This window comes from Struthio camelus, chromosome 13 (genome assembly GCF_040807025.1).
Source record: "Struthio camelus isolate bStrCam1 chromosome 13, bStrCam1.hap1, whole genome shotgun sequence".
Lineage (NCBI taxonomy): Eukaryota > Metazoa > Chordata > Aves > Struthioniformes > Struthionidae > Struthio > Struthio camelus.
In genome coordinates this window covers 9,723,353-9,742,544 of record NC_090954.1, presented here as the reverse complement: position 1 = coordinate 9,742,544, position 19,192 = coordinate 9,723,353, and the positions used below count along the sequence as shown (strand labels likewise).

At 58.4% G+C, this 19,192-nt stretch overlaps 1 protein-coding gene across 4 annotated transcripts; it reads right to left on the bottom strand.

Annotated features, from left to right (window-relative positions):
• Positions 1 to 1,999: 1,999 nt before the first annotated feature.
• GRK6 (G protein-coupled receptor kinase 6) lies at positions 2,000 to 19,112 on the bottom strand. 4 transcript variants are annotated; one of them, XM_068959733.1, is made up of 16 exons: positions 18,984 to 19,112; positions 15,283 to 15,378; positions 12,053 to 12,165; positions 11,648 to 11,725; positions 11,284 to 11,384; positions 9,851 to 9,943; positions 9,454 to 9,517; positions 8,746 to 8,886; positions 7,932 to 8,122; positions 7,074 to 7,111; positions 6,844 to 6,933; positions 6,544 to 6,752; positions 6,162 to 6,299; positions 5,674 to 5,811; positions 5,333 to 5,467; positions 2,000 to 4,436 (listed from the first exon to the last, which is right to left on the bottom strand). In XM_068959733.1, the coding sequence occupies exons 1-16, from the start codon at positions 19,033 to 19,035 to the stop codon at positions 4,431 to 4,433; spliced, it is 1,683 nt and encodes a 560-aa protein (XP_068815834.1). In that variant the 5' UTR covers positions 19,036 to 19,112; the 3' UTR covers positions 2,000 to 4,430. The 4 variants fall into 4 exon arrangements, with proteins under 4 accessions (XP_068815834.1, XP_068815833.1, XP_068815835.1 ...); XM_068959732.1 differs by having other exon boundaries at positions 2,000 to 3,671; XM_068959734.1 differs by having other exon boundaries at positions 2,000 to 3,671; positions 7,932 to 8,076; positions 8,757 to 8,886.
• Between the last annotated feature and the right edge of the window lie 80 nt (positions 19,113 to 19,192).

Genomic DNA, 19,192 nt, shown 5'->3' with positions numbered 1-19,192 from the left:
TCCCCGCACCCGCTCCCCTTCCTTCGGCCGCGTCCCGGTCCCCACGGCTCGGCCGGGAGCGGGGCAGGGCGGCCGGCGGGGCAGCCGTGCCAGGCGGGGGGCGGCCGCGGGCGCCGTGCCCGGAGCCGTGCCGGGGCTGGAGGCCGTCGCGGTGATTCAGCCGCCGTGTCCTGCGGGGGTGCCCCGGACGGGCCGTGACCCGCTGCCACTTCCTCGCCGCGGCCTCACGCTCGGCGTATTGTTCTGCGGCGGGCCTGGCCGGAAAGACTTCCTCCCTTCCCGGAGAGGACCTGGGAAAGCCGGACGCCGGCCCGGCTGCGGCCGTGCCCCGGCGCCTCGCTCCGAGCGGGGCCGCGCCAGTCTCGTCCCCCCCCAGCCCGCTGCGCTCGGCCCTGACTCACCTTGCTGCAGCTCGCCTCCCGCGAGAGGGGCTCAGAGCGCGGCCTCGGCCGCCCGGCGCTGCCGCCTCGCTGCTTGTGGGGGCGCCCGGCCAGCACCCACGGCGGGCAGGAGGCCGCGGCCATGCAGGGGGGCTGGGGCGCTCCCTCGGGGCGTGGGGGCCGGGGGCGCCGCGGGCACTGTCAGGCCGGGGGCACCGGGTGCCCCCGGTGCGGCGGCGGTGGGAGCCAGGCCTCGGGCCCCGCCGGTGCCAGGCCCGGGGCTGGGAGCTGCCGTCCCCGCGGCGGCGGGGGGAGGCAGGCGGGGGAGCGCTCCCCGAGCCACATGGTGGGCTGGAGGAGGAGCTGTTGCCCAGGCAACAGCTGAGAGCATCCTTCACCCCTGAAAATCGTGTGCCAGCGCTGCCTCTACAGCCCCCCGGGCTCGTGGCCGGGCCCGCGGAGCTGGGACACCCGTCGCCCAGGGCCCTCGCGCCGAGGCGGAGCTCGCCCGGCGGCCCGAACGCCGCAGCACCCCTCTGCTCCGGCTCGCCAGGCACCATCTGGGGCTGCACGTCAGCACCCCTTCACCATGCCCTGCTCCCACCCGTGGGCACCTGGGGGTGCAAAAGGCCCTGGGAGAGCGCTGGGCACGGCCAAGCCCTGCGAGGCCATGCTGTGAGTCTCCCCGGCCGTCCTCGTGGCTCAGGCCCGGGCTGCCTGCTGCCTCAGCCTGCCCTGCACAGCCACTGGGACTGGGGGGCGAGAGCACTCGAGGTGCTGGTAACGCAGGGCCGGGGCACAACCCCTGCACCATGCCGGGCTGCTGCAGTGCAGGCAGTGCCGGGAGGGCAGCGTGACCAGCCCCGGCTGGCGCGGGCGACCAGCCTTCCCCAGGCAGTCCCCATCCCCCCACTGTGCCTTCCTTTCTTCCACGGCTGCAGAAAATTCCTGGATTTTACCCCAAGATGCCCCCTCCGAGTGTGAGAACTCCTCCTCGGCCCGCTCCCATAGCAACTGTTCCCTAGCTACCGAACCGCACTTGCTATTCTCATCCCTGTGCAGCTGTGCGCCCGGCCGCCCCGCGCTGCGCACGAGGCTGGGGACGCTGCCGCAGGCGCCGCCACCGGCCCCGGGCCCGCGGCCCCAGCCCGCCCCGCAGGGCCTGCACCAAGGAAGCAGCGTCCGGTGCTGGCACAAGGACCGCACACAGCCCCCACCTGTGGCCGAGGCCCAGGGGAGCAGGGCGCAGGGCCCGGGAGAGGGATGGGGCTCTGCCCCCGGTCCCTGAGCACACCCAAGGGTGCACAGCACCCAGAAGGGGCCGTGCTCAGGGCAGACGGGGGAGCTTGGGGTCGTGCCCCCAACAGGGGAGCAGAGCAGACACGAGCACACCCGAGGACAGTGGCCGTGGACCACCGGCACGAGGCTTTGTATCCGTCGCTGCCCCGCGCTGGTCCAACCCGCCGGGGGGAAGCTGCCAAGAGCCACCTTGCTGCGACCCTGCCAGGCCAGCACCAGGCGGGAAAGGGAACAAGCAGGACGCACTGTGTGCTGCTCACTCAGGTCACCTCTACGTAACAGTAACACAAGGCACCACAAATCTTACACTTAACAAAAGGTTAAAAATTTAAATACTCTCAAACTTTAGTGCAAGGCAAGCAAATACCACAGGTCCAAGTAGGTGCTCAGCCCACCCATGGGGCCTGGCTCAGAACGAACACGAGGCAGCAGCGCGCACACGTGCACACACACACATGCGCGCGCACACACACACACATACACACGCACACAGAACAGACCGGTTATTGCTAGGGACACAGCTGGGACCAAGTGTGCACAGGACGAGGCAAGCAGAACGGACAGGCAGGAGAGCAGGGCCAAGTGACACTGCTCCCCAGAGACGGGGGGGCTCCAGCGCAGGCTCAGGCCCCTCTCCCTCCTGCACTGCCCTACGGCACAAGAGCTGTGCTGCCAGCAGCTCCTGGGCCACGTGCTGGAGGACCCCCCTCCTCAGGACGGGCACTAAGCAAAGCCGGTGTAGCAGGTAGGCTGGTTCCAGCCTTGCTCCCTCTGGGGTCATGGTGCACAGCGCAGCCCCAGCAGGGGACGCTTCCTTTACCACGGCGTTGTCCCCCAAGAGCGGGACCCCTTACGTGTCTGAGGTCTGACTGCATGCCAGCTGCACGGACACACTCGTGCCACTGCACGCCAGCCGCCGATAGCAAGCTGGGCCCAGGGCCTGCCTGCACCCACCAGCTTTCCACAGCAAGCACAGATGGCTGGTCCAAAGCTGGCGGGACTGTGCCGGGGACCTCCTGCACCATGTGGGACATCAGATCAACCCTTCAGACCCCGCAGCAGTTACCGTCTGGGCAGGTGCTGTACGAGCAGCTATGTCCTGCCATGCTGCAGGTGGCCTGCCAAGGGTCTGAACAGAGGGCCGGGATCAGTGCTCAGGAGCTGGCAGCATGTGCGAGACAAGGCAGGAGGAAGCAGCCTCCAGCAGACAGGGAAGCAGGGATGAAGCAGCGACGCTGTGCTGCCAGGATGCGATGATAGACGCTTTGGCACAGCAGTTTCCTGTGCCTCAAGGCTGAGCAATGGACTCCTCTGGAGCCAGGGACGCCTCAGCATGGCCAGAAAGGTCCAGGAAAGATGCTTTAGACACCTCAAGGCACAGAAGGCCCTTGCCCAGGACTCCCTGGTACAAAGCTGGGACTGTCACTCCCCCCATAGGAGGACATTTGTGCCTGTGACAGGGTGGGGGCAGTGCAGGCCCCCACCTATAGATTAAAACCCACTATGTGATATGTACAGATCAACGTATATAAATATACACCAAACCTGCAGCGCCGCTTTGGCACCGTGGAATGTGTCAGCAGAGCTGCTCCAGCCTGGCCTCGGCCCACGTCAGCGCCATCCCTCCCTCCCACCCTCGGCCCAGGAGGGGAGCAGCAGCCGGCGGGCAGCAGCACAATCCCAAGTGGCAGATTCAGGAACATCCAGGTCTGTCTTAGGGGTGATGGCTTGCCAACGGTTAGAGGCTCCTCGGCCTGAGGCACACGGTGCATGCTGCTGCCAGCCCTGAAGCCATCCTCAGTCTTCAAATACAGATGTGCAAAGCTGTAAACAACTCCACCTTGTGGGGCCACTGCTACCTTGTCCTGCAGGCTGGCCTGTTGTTCTGCTGGGCACCCGGAGAGGCAAGAGGGTCCCAGGGGCTGGAGAACAAGCTGTGCTCTACAGCCGGGTGGGCTCTTCCTCGCTGTCGCTGCAGTTTCCACAACAGTCCTGAAGTCAGAAGGGCATCGAGAGGGAGGAGGGAGAGAGGAGCACAGCAAGCAGAGGGTGAGCACAGTCACACAAACCAGCCTACAGCTGCTCTTTGGCAGGCAAGGGCCAGGCTCCCCAGTCTGTGTGCAGGAGAGCTACACAGAGGGATTGGGCCAGAGGGGACCCCAAGTCTGCGGAGGAACAGCGTAGCTGCATCTCGGGGATTGGCTCCTGGCAGACGTACGCACAAGCACATAGCTGACTAGCTCAGAAGCTGGGGGGAAGATAGGCTCCCCAGACTACAGCCACCCCAGGGCACAGCTCAGCGCCAGCAGAGAGAATCTGCCCCAGGCAGGCCTCATCAAGCCAGAAAGGCGGATGAAGCCCTCTTGCTGGAACAGGAGGGAGTCTGGGCACAGGGGCAGTGACGTATCCTTCACAGTTTCTCAACCCTTCTGTGATGTCTTGCTCATCTGAACAGGGGAGGGAAAGGAACCCTGAGCTTCCTGTGGCCCCCTGGGAGCAGAGCTCCCAGCAGTGGCAATGTGGGGGCAGCTTCGGCTCAGGCTGGGGGCAAGGCTCCCCTGCAGCGAGGAAGGCAGCGAGAGCAGGGAAGCAGGATTAGTGGCTCAGGGGGCAGTTAGAACAACAAGCAGCATGTGCTCTGCTGGGGGAAGGGGTTAGGCACTGAAGGACAAGACTCCTCTCTCCCAGATCTTGCCATGTCCACGGGCCACCAGGTATTTCCCTGAGCAGAGCAGCCAGGAGGGAGACTGCTCACCTCTGGAAAGAGAAAACAGGTGGCAAATCACAGCTCAATCCCTGCCACAGGCAGCCCATCCTTGGGCAGGTTCTGCCTGCCTAAGGAAGAGCACACAGCAGGGTACCCCAGTCCAGGGCTAGCTCCAGTTAGGTCAGCACATAAGGCTCCCACCAAACAGTGAAGCACAACTTGGAGCTAGGCGGGGAAGGAGTAAGTCAGCGCCGGGTGGCTGCAACTGGGTCCAGAGCAGGCCAGAGCCAACCATGCTCAAGTCCCACAGCTGCAAGCAGCTGTTGAAAGACAGCAGCCCAGACTTTGCCAGTCCTGGAAAGGCAAAGGCTGTTCTGGCCCAGGGAAGACAGGCAGGCAAGCAAACCAATAGCAGTGCTCAAGATATTCCCATCCTCCTCATCCCTCAAAAGCACTGCTCCAAGAAGTACTCCGCCTGTTCCAGATCTAGCAGAATTGCTCTGGGGAGCCCACAAGCCCCATACCAAGAGCAAGGTCTTCCTCAGGGATGGAAGCATTCACATAGGAAGGGAGAGGACTTGCCTTGTTAGTGCCTTCAGCAACATCCCTCCACCTGTACAACTGCAGCATGTTTAGCTGGGACACTTGGTCCCAGTCTTCTCATGTGCAGCGTGGGGAGTGGCAGCCAGGCGAGGGCTGGCTCACTGCGGCAGGCCTATCTCATTGGTAGGAGAGAGGAGGGGTTCAGAGAAGGCAATGGGGCTCCCTGCTGCCTTGCACAGGTCCCCTGAGAGCCCTGGAGTCAGGCCACCTGGCACAGGGAGACACTGTGCCTGCTGCCCCCTTGTATCCATCGCCCTGCCAGATCCGCCTGGCACTGGTGGGCAGCAGGCTCAGTGCTGCCAGCAGACTTGCTGAGGAAGAAATGCTGGGCTAACACTCTCACCTGTCTGCTGAAGAAGCGCTGAAGTAAGCCCTTTTTGGGCTGCGGAGAGGGCTGTCCTTTCCAGTCCAGGTCTGGGGGTACTGTGCCATCTGTGCTAAAGACATTCAGCTCCTTAAAACACTCTGTCTCGATCATCTGGAAGAGGGAAAAGACGGCTGCAGCAGCTGCCAGACACCTACATAAAAAGCCCAGTATCGAGAGCCCAGCAGAGTGCAAGAGCAGCAGGGACAGCATGGAGCCTGCACCCCGTAGGACACTGCTTTCAGTCAGCCTGGTGAGCAAAAGCAGGAGTGAAGATCTGTCCTGTGAAAGGGGGCACCCCCCCACCAGTCCCCACCTACCTCGTTCTGCCAAGGAATGGGCACGCTTCCCGTAGCAAACTTCTGGTAGAAGTCATTGTCTGTGGGCTCCAGCTCAACCCCCTTCACCGTGGAGAACTGCTCGATGTCCAGAACATCCTTGCAGTAGATGGCTTGGGGCTAAAGAGCACAAAATCTGCTCAAATGCCAGGCTCCACAATGATGCCATCCCACTCAAATAACTGTGGCTCCTGGCCGAGCCGGGGCCCCTTCTCCCTGCAGCCCAGAGCTTGCTGGAGCCCCATTCTGCCAGGCTGGAAGAACTAGCCAGATCCACTTGCAGCTAGCATCCCTCAGGCCAGCAGCTAGAGCTCCAGAAACATCCCTGCACAGGAGGGGAGGGAGAGGGCCCCACCTCCTCAGGTGAGCCCCCCCCCCTCCCCCTCCCAGGACTTCTGCTTCCCTTGACAGACAGCATCAGTAACTGAAGAGGCTGAGATGCAGACCACCCTTCCTGGATAGGCACTTACATCTGGCTTGAAGGGCGGTTCCAGCATGCCTGCTTCCAGCCTCCGGAAGTTGAGGTGCTTGAAAAGAGGATGCTCCTTCACTTCCCTGGCCCCAGCTCCTCGGCACCCCAGGCGCTCCAGAGGGTCTTTGCACAGAAGCTGCAACAAAAGGGAATCAGCACTGCAGGTGGGGGTCCCCGTGGTACGTCTCTAAGGACAGCGTGAGCTCACCAGCCAGCACCGTGAGGAATTAGGGCACCCTGAACCTTCCTGTGCTGCCTTGTCAGAGCGAGAACAAGGGAACCTGGCTGCCACCAGCACCTCCACGGTGAGCAGCCTCGACACTTGGCTACTATGTGCAAAGGGATGGCGGGTGCAAAGGGACAGGGATGCCCAGTCGTACCATGGTACAGAGGGAGCGGGCACAGGGCGAGAACTTCTCTGAGTACTCCTCCTGCACATCCTTCACCAATCGCTCCACCTCCTCCCGCTTAATCTTCTTCTTGCGCTGCTGGAAGGGGGACTGCCCCTCGATCATCTCGTACACCAGGCAGCCCAGAGCCCACCAGTCTGGGCTGAATGTGTAGCGTTCATTCTTCACCACCTCTGGAGCTGCACAGGAGCAGGGGAAAGGGATGTGTGAGGGCAGGGAGTGCGTGCGTGCAGTCAGAGCACGCTTTCTGACTAAACTGGGGCCACTTACCCATGTAGCCAACTGTCCCCACCCGACCCTTGATGGTTTGGCCCTCTGGCACGTGCACAGCTAGCCCCAGATCTGAGATACGGATGTGACCTGCACAAAGGAAAGGGCAAGTTAACAGGACAGGTCCAAGGGACAGTACTTGAAGCTGCCAAGAACACAAGGCAACCCTGGTTCAAGCATGGGAAGGGAGAAAGACCCAGACCCAGAGCGCCTCTTCACCCTGCACTCACCGTGGTCATCTAGCAATATGTTTTCTGGCTTCAGATCCCTACGGAGGAAGAGACTTAATTAGCAAGATCAACTGTATGCTGTAGTCCTTGTTGCTGTCAAAGTAAGGATACAGGAAGCAGCAACGTATCAAAGTCACAGACAAGTAGCAGAGGGACGAAACGCCCCTGCCCCAGGCACACAGGTAACCTCCTCCCATGGTTAGCCCTGCAAACTCTCCCCTCCTAGAGAGAGGGACAGAGGCAGGTCACAACAGTGACTTCAACCCTCCAGGAGAAGGAAGCGGTGAGCGCACTGCTGCTTCCTTCTTTGCTAGTGCAGAACTCAGCACAGAGCTGGACCTGTAAGAGGGAAGGAGCTGGGACTTCTGCTTGCCCTCTCCCACGCTCCAAGGCCAGTCGTGGGAAAGGCAGAAGGTAGGACTAGAAGGCGCTTTCTGGCTCCGCGTCCAGCCACGCTATCCCTAATGCTGTATCACACAACCCAGTGAGTATAGTCAGCTTATTCTCCCTCCTGCTCAGCTCCCAGCCTAAGTGCACCACGGCAGCTTACCCTCCTTTGTTCTGGTGTCAATACTGTCTGTAGAGTTAAGCACCCAAGTGTGCACCCTGAGGCATTCACAGCAGGATCACATCCTGTTCTTGGTGCTCATTTACCAGTATAAGCAGCCAAGCTCTCCTGTCTCTCCCATGAGATCAGCTTTCCATTCCTGATCCCCACTCACCCAGCTCTATGCTGATTTCAAGTCTGAGTTTATTTTCTTGAGCAGACAGACCCAGCTAGACCGGTAAGAGCAGCAGGAACCCTCTTGTTTCTGCAGCTGGTACAAGGCCTCCCAGCGGGGGATAGGCAGCACGCACCTGTACACTATCCTCTCCTGGTGCAAGTCCTCGAGGCCGCAGCAGATCTCGGCAGCATAGAAAGCTGCCCGGGGCTCCTCAAAGCCAGCCTCTCCCATGTGGTAGATATGGAACTTGAGGTCCCCTCCATTCATGAGGGTCAGCACTAGGCAGAGAGCATCTTTAGTTTCATATGCATAGGCTAAGCTCACCTGCAAGTCAGGGCAGAAAGGCTGTTAGAAGACACAGCTGCAATAGGGAGGTGCCCATACTCTGATGGACACCTTGTCACCCCAGAAGCCAGCCACAGACAGCAGGACGGAGGTGCCGCAAACCCCCATCCCCTACCAGACGCAAAAAGGCTGAGGATAGGGCCTTTGCCAGCAGACGAGGCAGAGAGGGAACTGTTCAAACCCAGAGGCCCAGCATCCCCTGCACAGCTCCATCTTTCCTCAGACGGAGAGGATACTGTTCTCCTTGAGCCAAAGCTGCTCCCCTTGGAGGGCAAGCAGTGCCCAAGAGCAACCCCAGGGCAGCGTCTGATGAATCCTCCATAATGGGAGGTGTCAGGCAGCCCTGCCTATGGGAGCCCTGTGACCTGCCTATCGGAGCATTTAGGTCACCTTGCGGAGGCAGCAGGAGGTCCTGCCAGATCCCAGCCTCATGGGAGGGAAGTGAAGATCAGCAGCTGCCAAGACCCTATCCCATGGGCAGGGCCTACTCCTGCCTCTCCACACAGGGCGAGGAGCACAGAGGTGCTGGGCTGGCTGATTGCAGCAGAAATCAACCACCGCAGCCCCGTGGTGCAAAGTGAGAGCAATTCCTATGTACTTACTACAAACCTACTGTTCACTTTTTCCAGGATCTGCTTTTCATTCAGGGCCATGGCCTCTCCCTTCCGCTTTTTGATTCGTTTCTTCTCCAACTTCTTGCAGGCGTACATCTTCCCCGTGGCACGTACTTGGCAGGCACAAACCTGGAGGAGGGACAAGGATCAATACCCTCCCACTGCCACATCCAGGGTGAGGGTCTGTGGGTCTATGTCCTGCTCTCAGAAAGAGACATGCGAAGGCAGATGCCCTTGTCATAACTTCACTCTGAACAGCTCCATTAGCAGACAACCAGGAGGTGTCTGAGGCCCAGCACCTGGCAAGACAGGAGGCCACTCCAGAAACAGAAGGAAGCCTGAGAGCAACAGTTTTCTGGACTGCCATTTTCCCTGCCAAGACACTAGGAATAGATCTGACCTTCTACCCAGGCGGCAGTGTGCACTGCAAAGCACATGCTACCCACCTATGCAACCACCTCCTGCACGTCCTGTGTCCGGCAAGAGGGGATCTCCTGCCCATCAGGGGGGAAGTGACAGATAATGCAATGCCCGGAGTGCAGTGGGGCCCGACACAAAGCCCAGGAGAATATCCTGGCGAAATCCCCCAGCCCAGCCAGCCATAGCACCTGCCTGGGTCAGCTCAGACACTCATCTCCCAGTGGGCAAAGGTGGCTGCTTGGTGGCCTGAATGCAGAAGAAATGCTGGTCACTCACCTCCCCAAAGCCACCCTTGCCCAGCACACGGTACTGGCGGAAAGTGTTTTTGGTCACTGGCTGCCTGTGAGGCAAAGGAAACTTCAGTGAGAGGGGAACAGGGACGGAGATAGCAGGGGCTGAATCCCAAACCACTCCCATGCCCTGGCCTGAGGGACTGTAGCTCACCCCAGAACCCCTGCTCAAACAGACCTTGCTCCTCCGCAAGGCAGGCAAGCTGGGGTAGCTGGTAGAGGCTGCTTGTGCCAGAAAAGGGCCCTGAAGGAGAGCGAGAGTAGGCAAAGGCCAGACCTTCAGTTCCCGCCGGGGCTCAGCACAGGAAGGAGCTGCAAGGATTCCTCAAGGCAGCCACTGCGCTGCACGGTTTAAGTCTCTCAGGGATGCTGGGGAACATTACCGTTCCAGCCATTTCCACTGTAGGAAGCGGTTGAAGTACAAGCTGTCGAGGTAGTCAGCGAAGGGAGCCACGCTCAGGTAATCGTGGATAAGCCTAGGAGAGAGCAGAGAGCCAGCAAGGCTGCTGAGAGCTGTTGTCAGCCGCAGAACAGGCCAGCGGTCCAAGCAAAGACAAGATAAGCAGCCCCAACAAGAGCCCAATCTCCTTGCCATCCCCTCACCCAGCCTGGCGCTGCACTGAGTCACCCACATACCCTGCACAGCCCTGGCCCAGAAAGCCCACCCTCTATGCTCGCACACAGAAGCCTGATGCAAAAAAGGTGATGTGTTGGAAGTACTGCTGTGACAAAAGCAGCACCCTGGGACTGAGCTGGCACTGCTAATTATGGCCTCTGCATCAGCTCTGGCTGTGGGACAAAGGGGGACAACGGGGCTCTTGGCAATTGCCCCTCTGCTTGCATGGCAAATGCATGCACAAGGCTGTAATCAGCTGCTTCAAGCTGCTAGCAGCATTCAGCACAGGGCACGGAGCTGTTCAGTTTCAGATGAATATCCAGCACAAAAGGCCACAGGAGATCCTGCTCGAGAGAGCTAACTGCCTTGGAGACTGGTGCCAGTGCTGCCCAGCGGAGTAAAGAGCCTTAGACATAGTGTCTAGACTGAAGACATGCATCAAGGAGAAGCGGATGGGTCCTTCCCCTTTCAGAGCTTGCCAAGAGAAGGCAGGGCCCAGCCCGGAGGCTCTGCATTCAGATAGCGACACTAGTTACCACGCACAGAGTTAACGCTCCCCAGAAGACTGCAGCAAACCCATTGCCACAGCCCTGCGCTCGATTAGGCAACCGTGCTCAAGCTACTGTTCAGGGAGGGGCGGAGGCCATAAGCCCAGTTTGCCTAACAGCTTCCTCTTCACACCCAGATCCAAGACCTCAGTCACTGCTTCTGCGAAGAATCCAAGGAAGAGAGGTGACTCAGATTCCTGCAGCAACAGCTACCATAACCTAACCACAACGGCCACATCTGTGGACAGTGGGAGAGGACAGCTGGCACTGGGACTGCACCAGTCAGCACTGCATTACGGGTGACTACGAGACCCAGACACAAGACCAGTATGCTGAGGCTTGCCAAAACAGGGTCTTCCCTAAGGGCAGCTCAGACCCATGGCAGATTGTGAGGCAGGACAAAGGTTTCTGTTGCAACTCGCAGCCTGTAGAGCCCACAGGAGCTCCCTGTAGCTGTGCTGGCCAAACTCGTGTGGCTCGCTGCAAAGTGCTAGCCTGAAATTCCCAAGGCTTCAGCCCGAGCAGTCCCAACCTTAGCACCAGCCCTCACTGCCCTGGGGGAAGGGACCACGATGGATGAGGCGAGTTAGCTGCAGGATCTATCATTGGGCCATGGTGCAACCTGCGGGCAGGCCCCAGCCCTCCGACTTACTTAGTAGATTCTTTGAAGAGCTCCTTGGAAGGTTCCTGCTCCAGCCTCTCACAACAGGCACTCACCAGCTGTGAAGGGACTTCAGGCACATGGTCCTCGCTCTGGGGACAAAGGGATGAAGTCAGACACAGGAGCAGAGCCTGAGGGCCCAGCCTAGAAAGATGAACCCACAGGAACAGCACACAGGTGCCCATCTGATTTAGGGCCAGAGGGAAAAGCAGCACAGTCACTTGCGGGTGACGGGGGGCTCGGTACTCACCGCAGGGCCCAGCATATTCACTGCAGCAGGACATGGGTAATGACAATTGTTGGCTTTCCAACCGCTTTCCTACTTTTGCCAGCAGCAAACAGTCCTCTCACTCACCTTTGGCTTCAAGTACTTTTCAATCAGGTGCTGCCCGCATTCCTTCCGCTTCTCATCTGGAGCCACTTCGTACCCTGCCTGCACAGAGCAAACACTGTCAGGAGCAGGCCCAGCCTGTAACGGAGCCTTGCTGCCAGGCAACAGCTGCACAGCAGCAACACCCTGCCCAAGGTACCAAGATCCTATGCTTTCTTGGAGAACCAGATCTCCAGCAAACAGCTCCCTAAGTAAAGGCCCAGCCCTATCCTGGAGAAACTGCAGCTCACAGGTTCTTCCTTCCGGAAAACCCTACAGGCCCAGAAGTACCTGGCCACAGCTGCAATGCCCAGGGCCAACCAGTCTGTGCCCAGAACACCAAGAACATCCCTACTTCCCCCAAAGAAGCCTGATGGGCTTTGCTCTTACCACAGCATCCAGGAACTTGACACAGCGTGACAGCTCAGGTCGTGTCTCGCAGAACTGCCGAAAGAGCATGTGCCCAATGGGCTGCTTCTCACACAGGCTGTGGTAGTCCCGCTCTGCAAACATGGAGGAGAAGATCATGCACTGCCAACCCCAAAACAGCAGCCACAGCCCACCACCCTGGCCATCGGCAGCTGTGGAGAGGCTTGTGACTAGTCAGCTGGCTGCTCACACAGGCCCTGCCAGCCTGAGACTCCCAGGACAATGAAATACACCCAACGGGGACAAGAGGCTGGCATGACTGAGCTTTTATGTCACCCTGTGGAAGAGCTTTCTTCCCTGAAAGAAGTTGGAACATCTCTTCTGCACTATTTGCCCCCTCTTGTTTCTCGGTAAGCATCTTGGTATCTCCTGCTTGGATGGAAGCTCTCTTCTCAATCCTCTACTCAGAGAGATGAATTGACTGTTCCAGACACGTAACTTTCTTCGGGAATAAGAGAAACACTCTGAGCTTGTTCCTAGGCAGATCCCCCAGGCAAGAGTTGCTCTGATGGCACTTACAATGCCTTCAAATTTACCAAGGTCCTGCTGGGAACGGTGGTACTGAAATGGAGAGCACCATTTCCATAGTGGTCCTGTTAATGCTGCATACAGCAATTAGACCACCTCTGCTTTACTGGACAGCTGCCTGTTGGTACATCAGCGCCTACTGCCCTCCAGAGCCGTTTCCTCTGGCAGTTCCCCATGCCCCTCTCCCCAAGGTCCCCTGCATTCTGGCATGCCAGGCCCAAACACCTTTGACTATCCAGAGCACTTCCAGCTCAATAAAAGGTTAGTGATCTGTCCTCTTTTCTCCAGCTATCTTTAAAATGGCTTTTTTCCCCTGAACATCCTTAGGCTTTTTTCCCCTTCCAGCTCACCAGTAAAATATCAGCTAGTCTTGTGCCAGAGCAGATTTCTATTACAGTCATTGCCACAGAGAGTCACAGGCTGCCTGGAATACAGATGTGCAGCCTTTCCCTGGCTCTTAGGGACTCTTCCACGCTCCCTGTAAGCGTGACACAGCAGGACACTTACTCTGCTACTCAAGCCAAACCCCAGAGAGGACTGTCTCAGCTGTCCATAAAGATCCCAGCGCTGGGGGTTTTACCCTCTTCCTCTCCTGCCAAATTATGTCAGAGCTCCCTGTGCTGTTAGAAAGCTCTTTGTGAAATCTGACCTCTGCCTTCCCTGCTGCAGCATCCATCCAGTGCCTGGCAGCCCCATGAGCACCCACCTGTGCTTCACCCTGCCCTGGGCCCTTCGCACTCCCCTGTACTCCGCTGGGTACTGCAGGCCTTCCCCACTCCGCACAGCAGTTTCTCCCGAGGAAGCTGTGGCTTCCTGACGGGTGCACAAGAGACAGCTCGGCCGGCGGTGGGGGAGGGGGCCATTGCACCAGCTCGGCCCGTGCCGGGCTGTTTCCTTGTCTGCAGGGAAAGGAGTTCCCTTTAGCTGGGGAAGACAAGGGTTTGCAGCCAGCAAGATCAGAAGTTTTCAGTTGCCCTTACAGCTGCCCAGGCTCACTCTGCGGTCAGAGCACGCAAAGCAGGCAGCCAGCTCCACCATGCTGGCGATCCTGCCAAACCTCTGCAATAGGAAGCAAATGTTTTTCTAGCAGGCTGCGAGGGCAAAACAAAGACAGCAAAAGGTGACCAACGCATGAGGAACGGGGCGTCTCTCCCATGGGGGAACCGAGAGACAGCCACCACTGGGGCAGAAGCACGTCTCTTGTGCCTCCTCAAGGGGAAGTGGGGGCATGGGCTGTGACAGCCAGAGGCTGGGAGGGACTCGCCTCCCAAAGCAACACAACAGCAGTGTCCTGGACACTGGGACAACAGAGACAGACAGAGCACCAGCACTCACCACTGGCAAATGGGCAGCATAACAAAGATGAACTTCAATGCTGGAAAACATATGACACCCACAGGAAGGGCAGCTGCACTCAGAGGAGAGGCCTCAGCTGAAGGAAAGCTCTGCTGAGGGCACACAACAGTCAGAAAAGCAGAAAGAGGTTGGGAACGCCAAGATGTGAACTACACAGAGAGCCCTTGCCAGAAATGCATTCAGTGGTCAGGACTTGCTCCAGAGATGCAGTTTTCAGCAAAACCAGGGCTAGGGAGTCCTACTTGTTACGCTCAGCTCTGAAGGCCACCTGAGGTAGATGGTGCATGGCACACGCAGGGCAGCAGGTCTGGGCTACTGCAAGCTTGGAGGTACAGCATGGATGATGGAAGTGGAATTAGTCCAGCTGCTACAGCCCCATGTGCCCTGACATTGAGCCAGACCCTTCTCCTTGGGGCCACCAGGTTCTGAAATGCTTGGGCAGAGTAGAATTGGGTCTGCAGCTGCAGAAACCTCCCGGACCCAGCCAGCTCAGTGACGTCGGCTCTGAAGCAAGGCTAACCAGCGTGCCACCACTCCACCTGGCAGCTGAATCCAGACTGACAACTTAAAGCAGCTCTCCCTTTCCCAAAAAGATGTCACAGGTTTATCATACAGCTTTCCTACTCCCCAGCGCTCCTTGTTCAAGAACCGAAGCCATGTCCCAACACAATTTCACATGATATCAGGACCAAGCCTGCTGCACAAACAACATTAAAACCATGAACAGTACAAAGTGCAATACTAAAATGACAGACCAAGCCCTGCCCAACTGCACAACTCTCATCCATGCTGCACAGCAAGAACACAGTTTTGCCTGGAGTAAAGCTGCTGTATTAGAAGCTAAGGCCTACAGTTCAGAACTGAGTCCTAGCCAGCGAGTCCAGAGGACGTGAGCAGAAGCTGTTATTAATGCAAAGGCACCTCTGAGCTATGCTCCAAAGCTCTGCAACACTGAGCAGGTCTGTTTCCACAGAGAAAGGTGCATATCTCTAGTAAAACCCATCACAGTCTAGAAGGCTAGTGAACACATCAACAGGTATCGTCCAGCAAGAGCCATGCAGCTGTGACTTACCTACCCACCCCTTCTTTCCTGCACCCCTAACTCTGAGTGAGTCTGGCTGTGCTTTGGCCAATGCGTGCCCCATTACGCGTCCTTGACCTCTGCATGACTCAGTCTCATTCAAGTGCATCCAGCTTTGGCAGCACAAGGCATGAACAGCCCCATCAGCCGCACGCACTCACCCAAACACACCACTCCAGAGCAGAGCCAGGGCATTGCTCAGCTCCCACCAAAAGACACGTCTTACCAAGGGTTTGTCGAAGATCCTCACAGAGGCTGATATGGGGGAACTGCAGCATCTGACGCCATTTCTTACTCTTGCCCTTCCGGTTTCCGCCACCACCTGCAGGAGATACAAAATTGGTATTATGCGTTACGAATGAAGGAGATCCAATTACAGCCCAATCTCACAGTGCTAAGAGCCAACAGAGGTGACACCCTTCTGGTCATTTACACAAGCAAGTTCAGGCAAGAGTCCGTGCAGAAAAACAAGATACAAGTGGTATCGCTGCCTCTTGGCTGGCAGAACAAAAGAGCCGGAGTCTCAGCCTGACTACTGCAGGAAGTAGATGGACTAACCATTCTGGCTGTCCAAAGGCAGCACACAACCGTGATCAGGAACAGTGATACTCTTCATCTATCCATTTCAGTTACTCATATTTAAGACTGGAAAATCAAGGCACAGAGACAGGAGCGCCTGAAGCCACAGGTTGTTCTAGTTCTGCACAGGAGTTCTTGGCTCCCAGGCCTGTCCTCGGGACCTCTGCATAACTAATCACCTTTCGAAACCAAGCCTTGCTCGGTGTGAAGCTCTTCACTGTGCCGTTTCCTGCTGTAGTTGAGATGTTCATGCCACCTCCTCATTCCAGACTGATTGCTTACTTCAGGGAGGGGCTCTTAGAGAAAGGACATGAAGCTGGGAGACAGGAATTCCTGCCCTAATCCCTCCTCCACAGAAAACTTACTGCATTGCCCGGGGCTCATCACTTCGGGTTTCCCACCTGTGAAGTGGGGACACTCCCCCCTCTCTCCAGAGATAAGCTAGCCTCAGAAAATAAAGATCTAAGAGCTAGATAGCATTCCAGCTTGAGCTGTTGGAGTAAATGGCCACTGCTGTAAGACAGGGTGGGAAAACTTCTAGATAGACCAAAAAATTTACATTACAGCAAGCACTAAGTACTGAAATACTTGGATGCCTGATTGCTCACATCAGCAAACCTCCAGGGATTTTCCTCCCTTCTGCTCAGCCCCACCAAACACACAACCCCCAACCCTCCTTTGGAAGCGCATTAAACCACTCTGCAGAGTTGGGCCAAAGGCATGGCTTTCTGAAATCAGGGAGCGCTGAACGTCATTTATCAGCTCTTGGGAAACAGTTTTATAACATATTCTTCCACTGCATATGCAAGACTGCCCCTAACCCTAGACAGTCCCTGTAGCCACTTTCCTGGCATCCTGCATCCACCACCACGGGAAGCCTTGGACACGCCTGTGGGACAGGGCCATCACAGCCAGCCCTCTGCAGCATAGGCCTCACGAATGACCTCCTGGCACACTCTGGGTAGCGCTATTACATCTGCCCCACACCAGCAGCTGGGCTGCACGATTGTACAAACTCAGGAAGGAAGTGACTCAAGGGTAAGCAGGGGTGGAAGAAACCAGCGGCAGACACCTTCTTGTCAGCCACAGCTTGCAGCAACAAAACGGACAGGGACAACTAGTAAGTGAAGGCACAGGAGAATAAGCCACCCCCCCCCCCCCAAGAGCATTTAAGGAAAGGCAGTTATGCCCTGCAACGTACAGAGGATGAGGATCTGCACCGTGCATTTCCTTGACTTGTTTGCTTTGAGAGGAGGCCCCTGTGCTCTTTAGCAACGTTCTCCCCCACCCTCCAGGCGGTGCAGCAAACACCTGAGCAGGGAACTTGCATCCTGTGCCCCGTGCTGCCTGCACACCTTCATCCCCCTTTTGGGCACAGGGCAGTCTCCACCCAAAGTTCCCCACAGAGAGTTTCAGGGCTTGGTGATACCTCAAAGCTGGTCTATTGTCCCTCCACTAGAGGCTACAGGGCGAGGGGGGACAACAGGGGACCCTGTTCAACCTTCACCTTCCCTGGCTCAGAACCTCCTATGCTCCTGGAATAGTTTAAAGGAAATGGAAAGCCTGGTCATTGAACAGCAACAGCTAAAGATTGCTGTTAGCAGCCTCCTCAGCAGGTTCAGGGCAACTTCAACCCTGCACTCCCTCACCAGACCAGGAGGCTCCCAAAAAGGCTGGGCTGGAGCAAAGCACGTGTTGCTTCTGGACTGGGCCAGCAAAGCAGTCCCGTCCTGTTACGCAGGATGCTGCAGCTCACCTTGGAGGCCACCACGGCCACGCAGCCATAGGTGGGAGAGCTGTGGAAAGGCAGCACAGCTGCCTGCTGCTCTCGCAGGCCAAGAACTGGTAGGCAGGGGTGCAGCTGGATCTCCCAGCCGTGGCGCTGGCATGCACTGCCCACGCTGCCCTGGCATCCCTACTGCATACATCTAATGCGAGCATGGGAACAAATCATACCTGACTGCAGCCAAACTGACCATTATGTACAAAGCAGAGAGGCACTGGAGGAACACAGAAATAATGCAGCAGTTGTACGGCTCCTCTCTCTGCACCACTAACCAAACTCCACTTTGTCGAAGATACCAGACAACAGAAGACAGCGTCCTGGTCACTCTGTGCGAAGCAGCGTCTCATGTCTAGAAGTCATAACTGCACCGTTTGGTTCGCTCTGAATTTGCTTTCATCTAAACCCTAACGGCAAAGATTAGATTCCTCACTTACAAACACATTGCTTCTGTGGTCACCCTGCCTGAAGTATCTATGCTAAGCCTGACTTTCAAGCAGCTCAAAAATGGTTCTGTCTGCGTAAATTTGATTTCACTCCTCTTTGTTCCCACAAATCTAATCTCTAAAGTCCTCTAATCAGATTTTAGTGGGCCCTCAGGCTCAAAAACTACTTGGTTTAGCCGCTGCACAGAGTGGGCCAGAAAGTTCTACTCAGTGAGAGGAGAGTCTATACTTCCCCCTCACTTTATGTGATCTAATGAACTCTCCAATGCCTGGCTGAATTGGATCTTCTCTTCAAAAGACCAGGCTCCTGCGTGATAAGATAAAGACTTCCCAGTTCTCTTGGGAAGCCATCCCGAGGCTTCCCCACGCAGCTCATATCACTAACAGCCATGTACCTTCAAGGCAACCCCGTCGCTGCCTCCCAGCCCACCCCACGGCCCTGGTGCTCAGCCTCAGCCCCTGCACCAGCAGGAGCCTTGCGGGCTCCCAGCAAAACTCGCGCCGCCAAGCGGGACCGTGACCGGGGGCCGCGGCCGGCACGAAGGCGGCGGAGGGTGCGGCTCACAACTGCACGGTTTCAGGATCAACCTTTGCGTGGGAAGCGGCAGTCGGAGCGCAGTTCGTCAGCCTGTAAGCAACTTTTCCACCTGGAACACCCCCGGCTGCATCCTCCCTCCAGAGCAAGAGGCGCCGCCGGGCCGGGCCGGGCCGGGCCGGGCCGGGGGGCAACAGCGGGCTGCTCCCGCACAGCGCAGCGGCACGGCTGCCCGGCGCCGCTGGGGATCCCCCTCGCCTCGGCCCCGGTGAGGACACCGGGCCGTGCTGCCCGGGGCGGAGCACCAGCCCCCGGGGCTGCCCCAGGGCGTCGGCTCCGAGGGCAGCCGCGGCCAAAGCTGCGGGCCGCAGGTCCCCGCAGGCCACCGGGACAGGCGGCATCGGGCCCGGCAGCCCACCGCGCCCGCTTTCGGGGCCGTCCCGGCGGCCTGGCGGTAGGCGCCGGCCGGCAGGTGCCCCCCGGGCCGCGACGAGCTCTACCGGGGCTGCCGCGCCGCGCCGGGACTCGCCCTGCGGCGGGGCCGGGCCTGCCGCCTCCCCGCGGGCCCCGCCGCCGCCGCTCACCTTCGCGGGCTTTGAGGAGGACGGTGTTGGCGACGATGTTCTCCAGCTCCATGGGCCCGGGCGGCGCCGCCACCGCCGCCGCCTGCCGCCCGGCTCCGCGCCGCTCCCCGCCGCCCGGCTCGCGCCCCTCCGCCACCGCCGCCGCCTCCCTCCTCCTCCGCCGCCGCCGCCGCCCCCCCCGCGCCCGCCCCGCGCCCGCCAATGGCGGC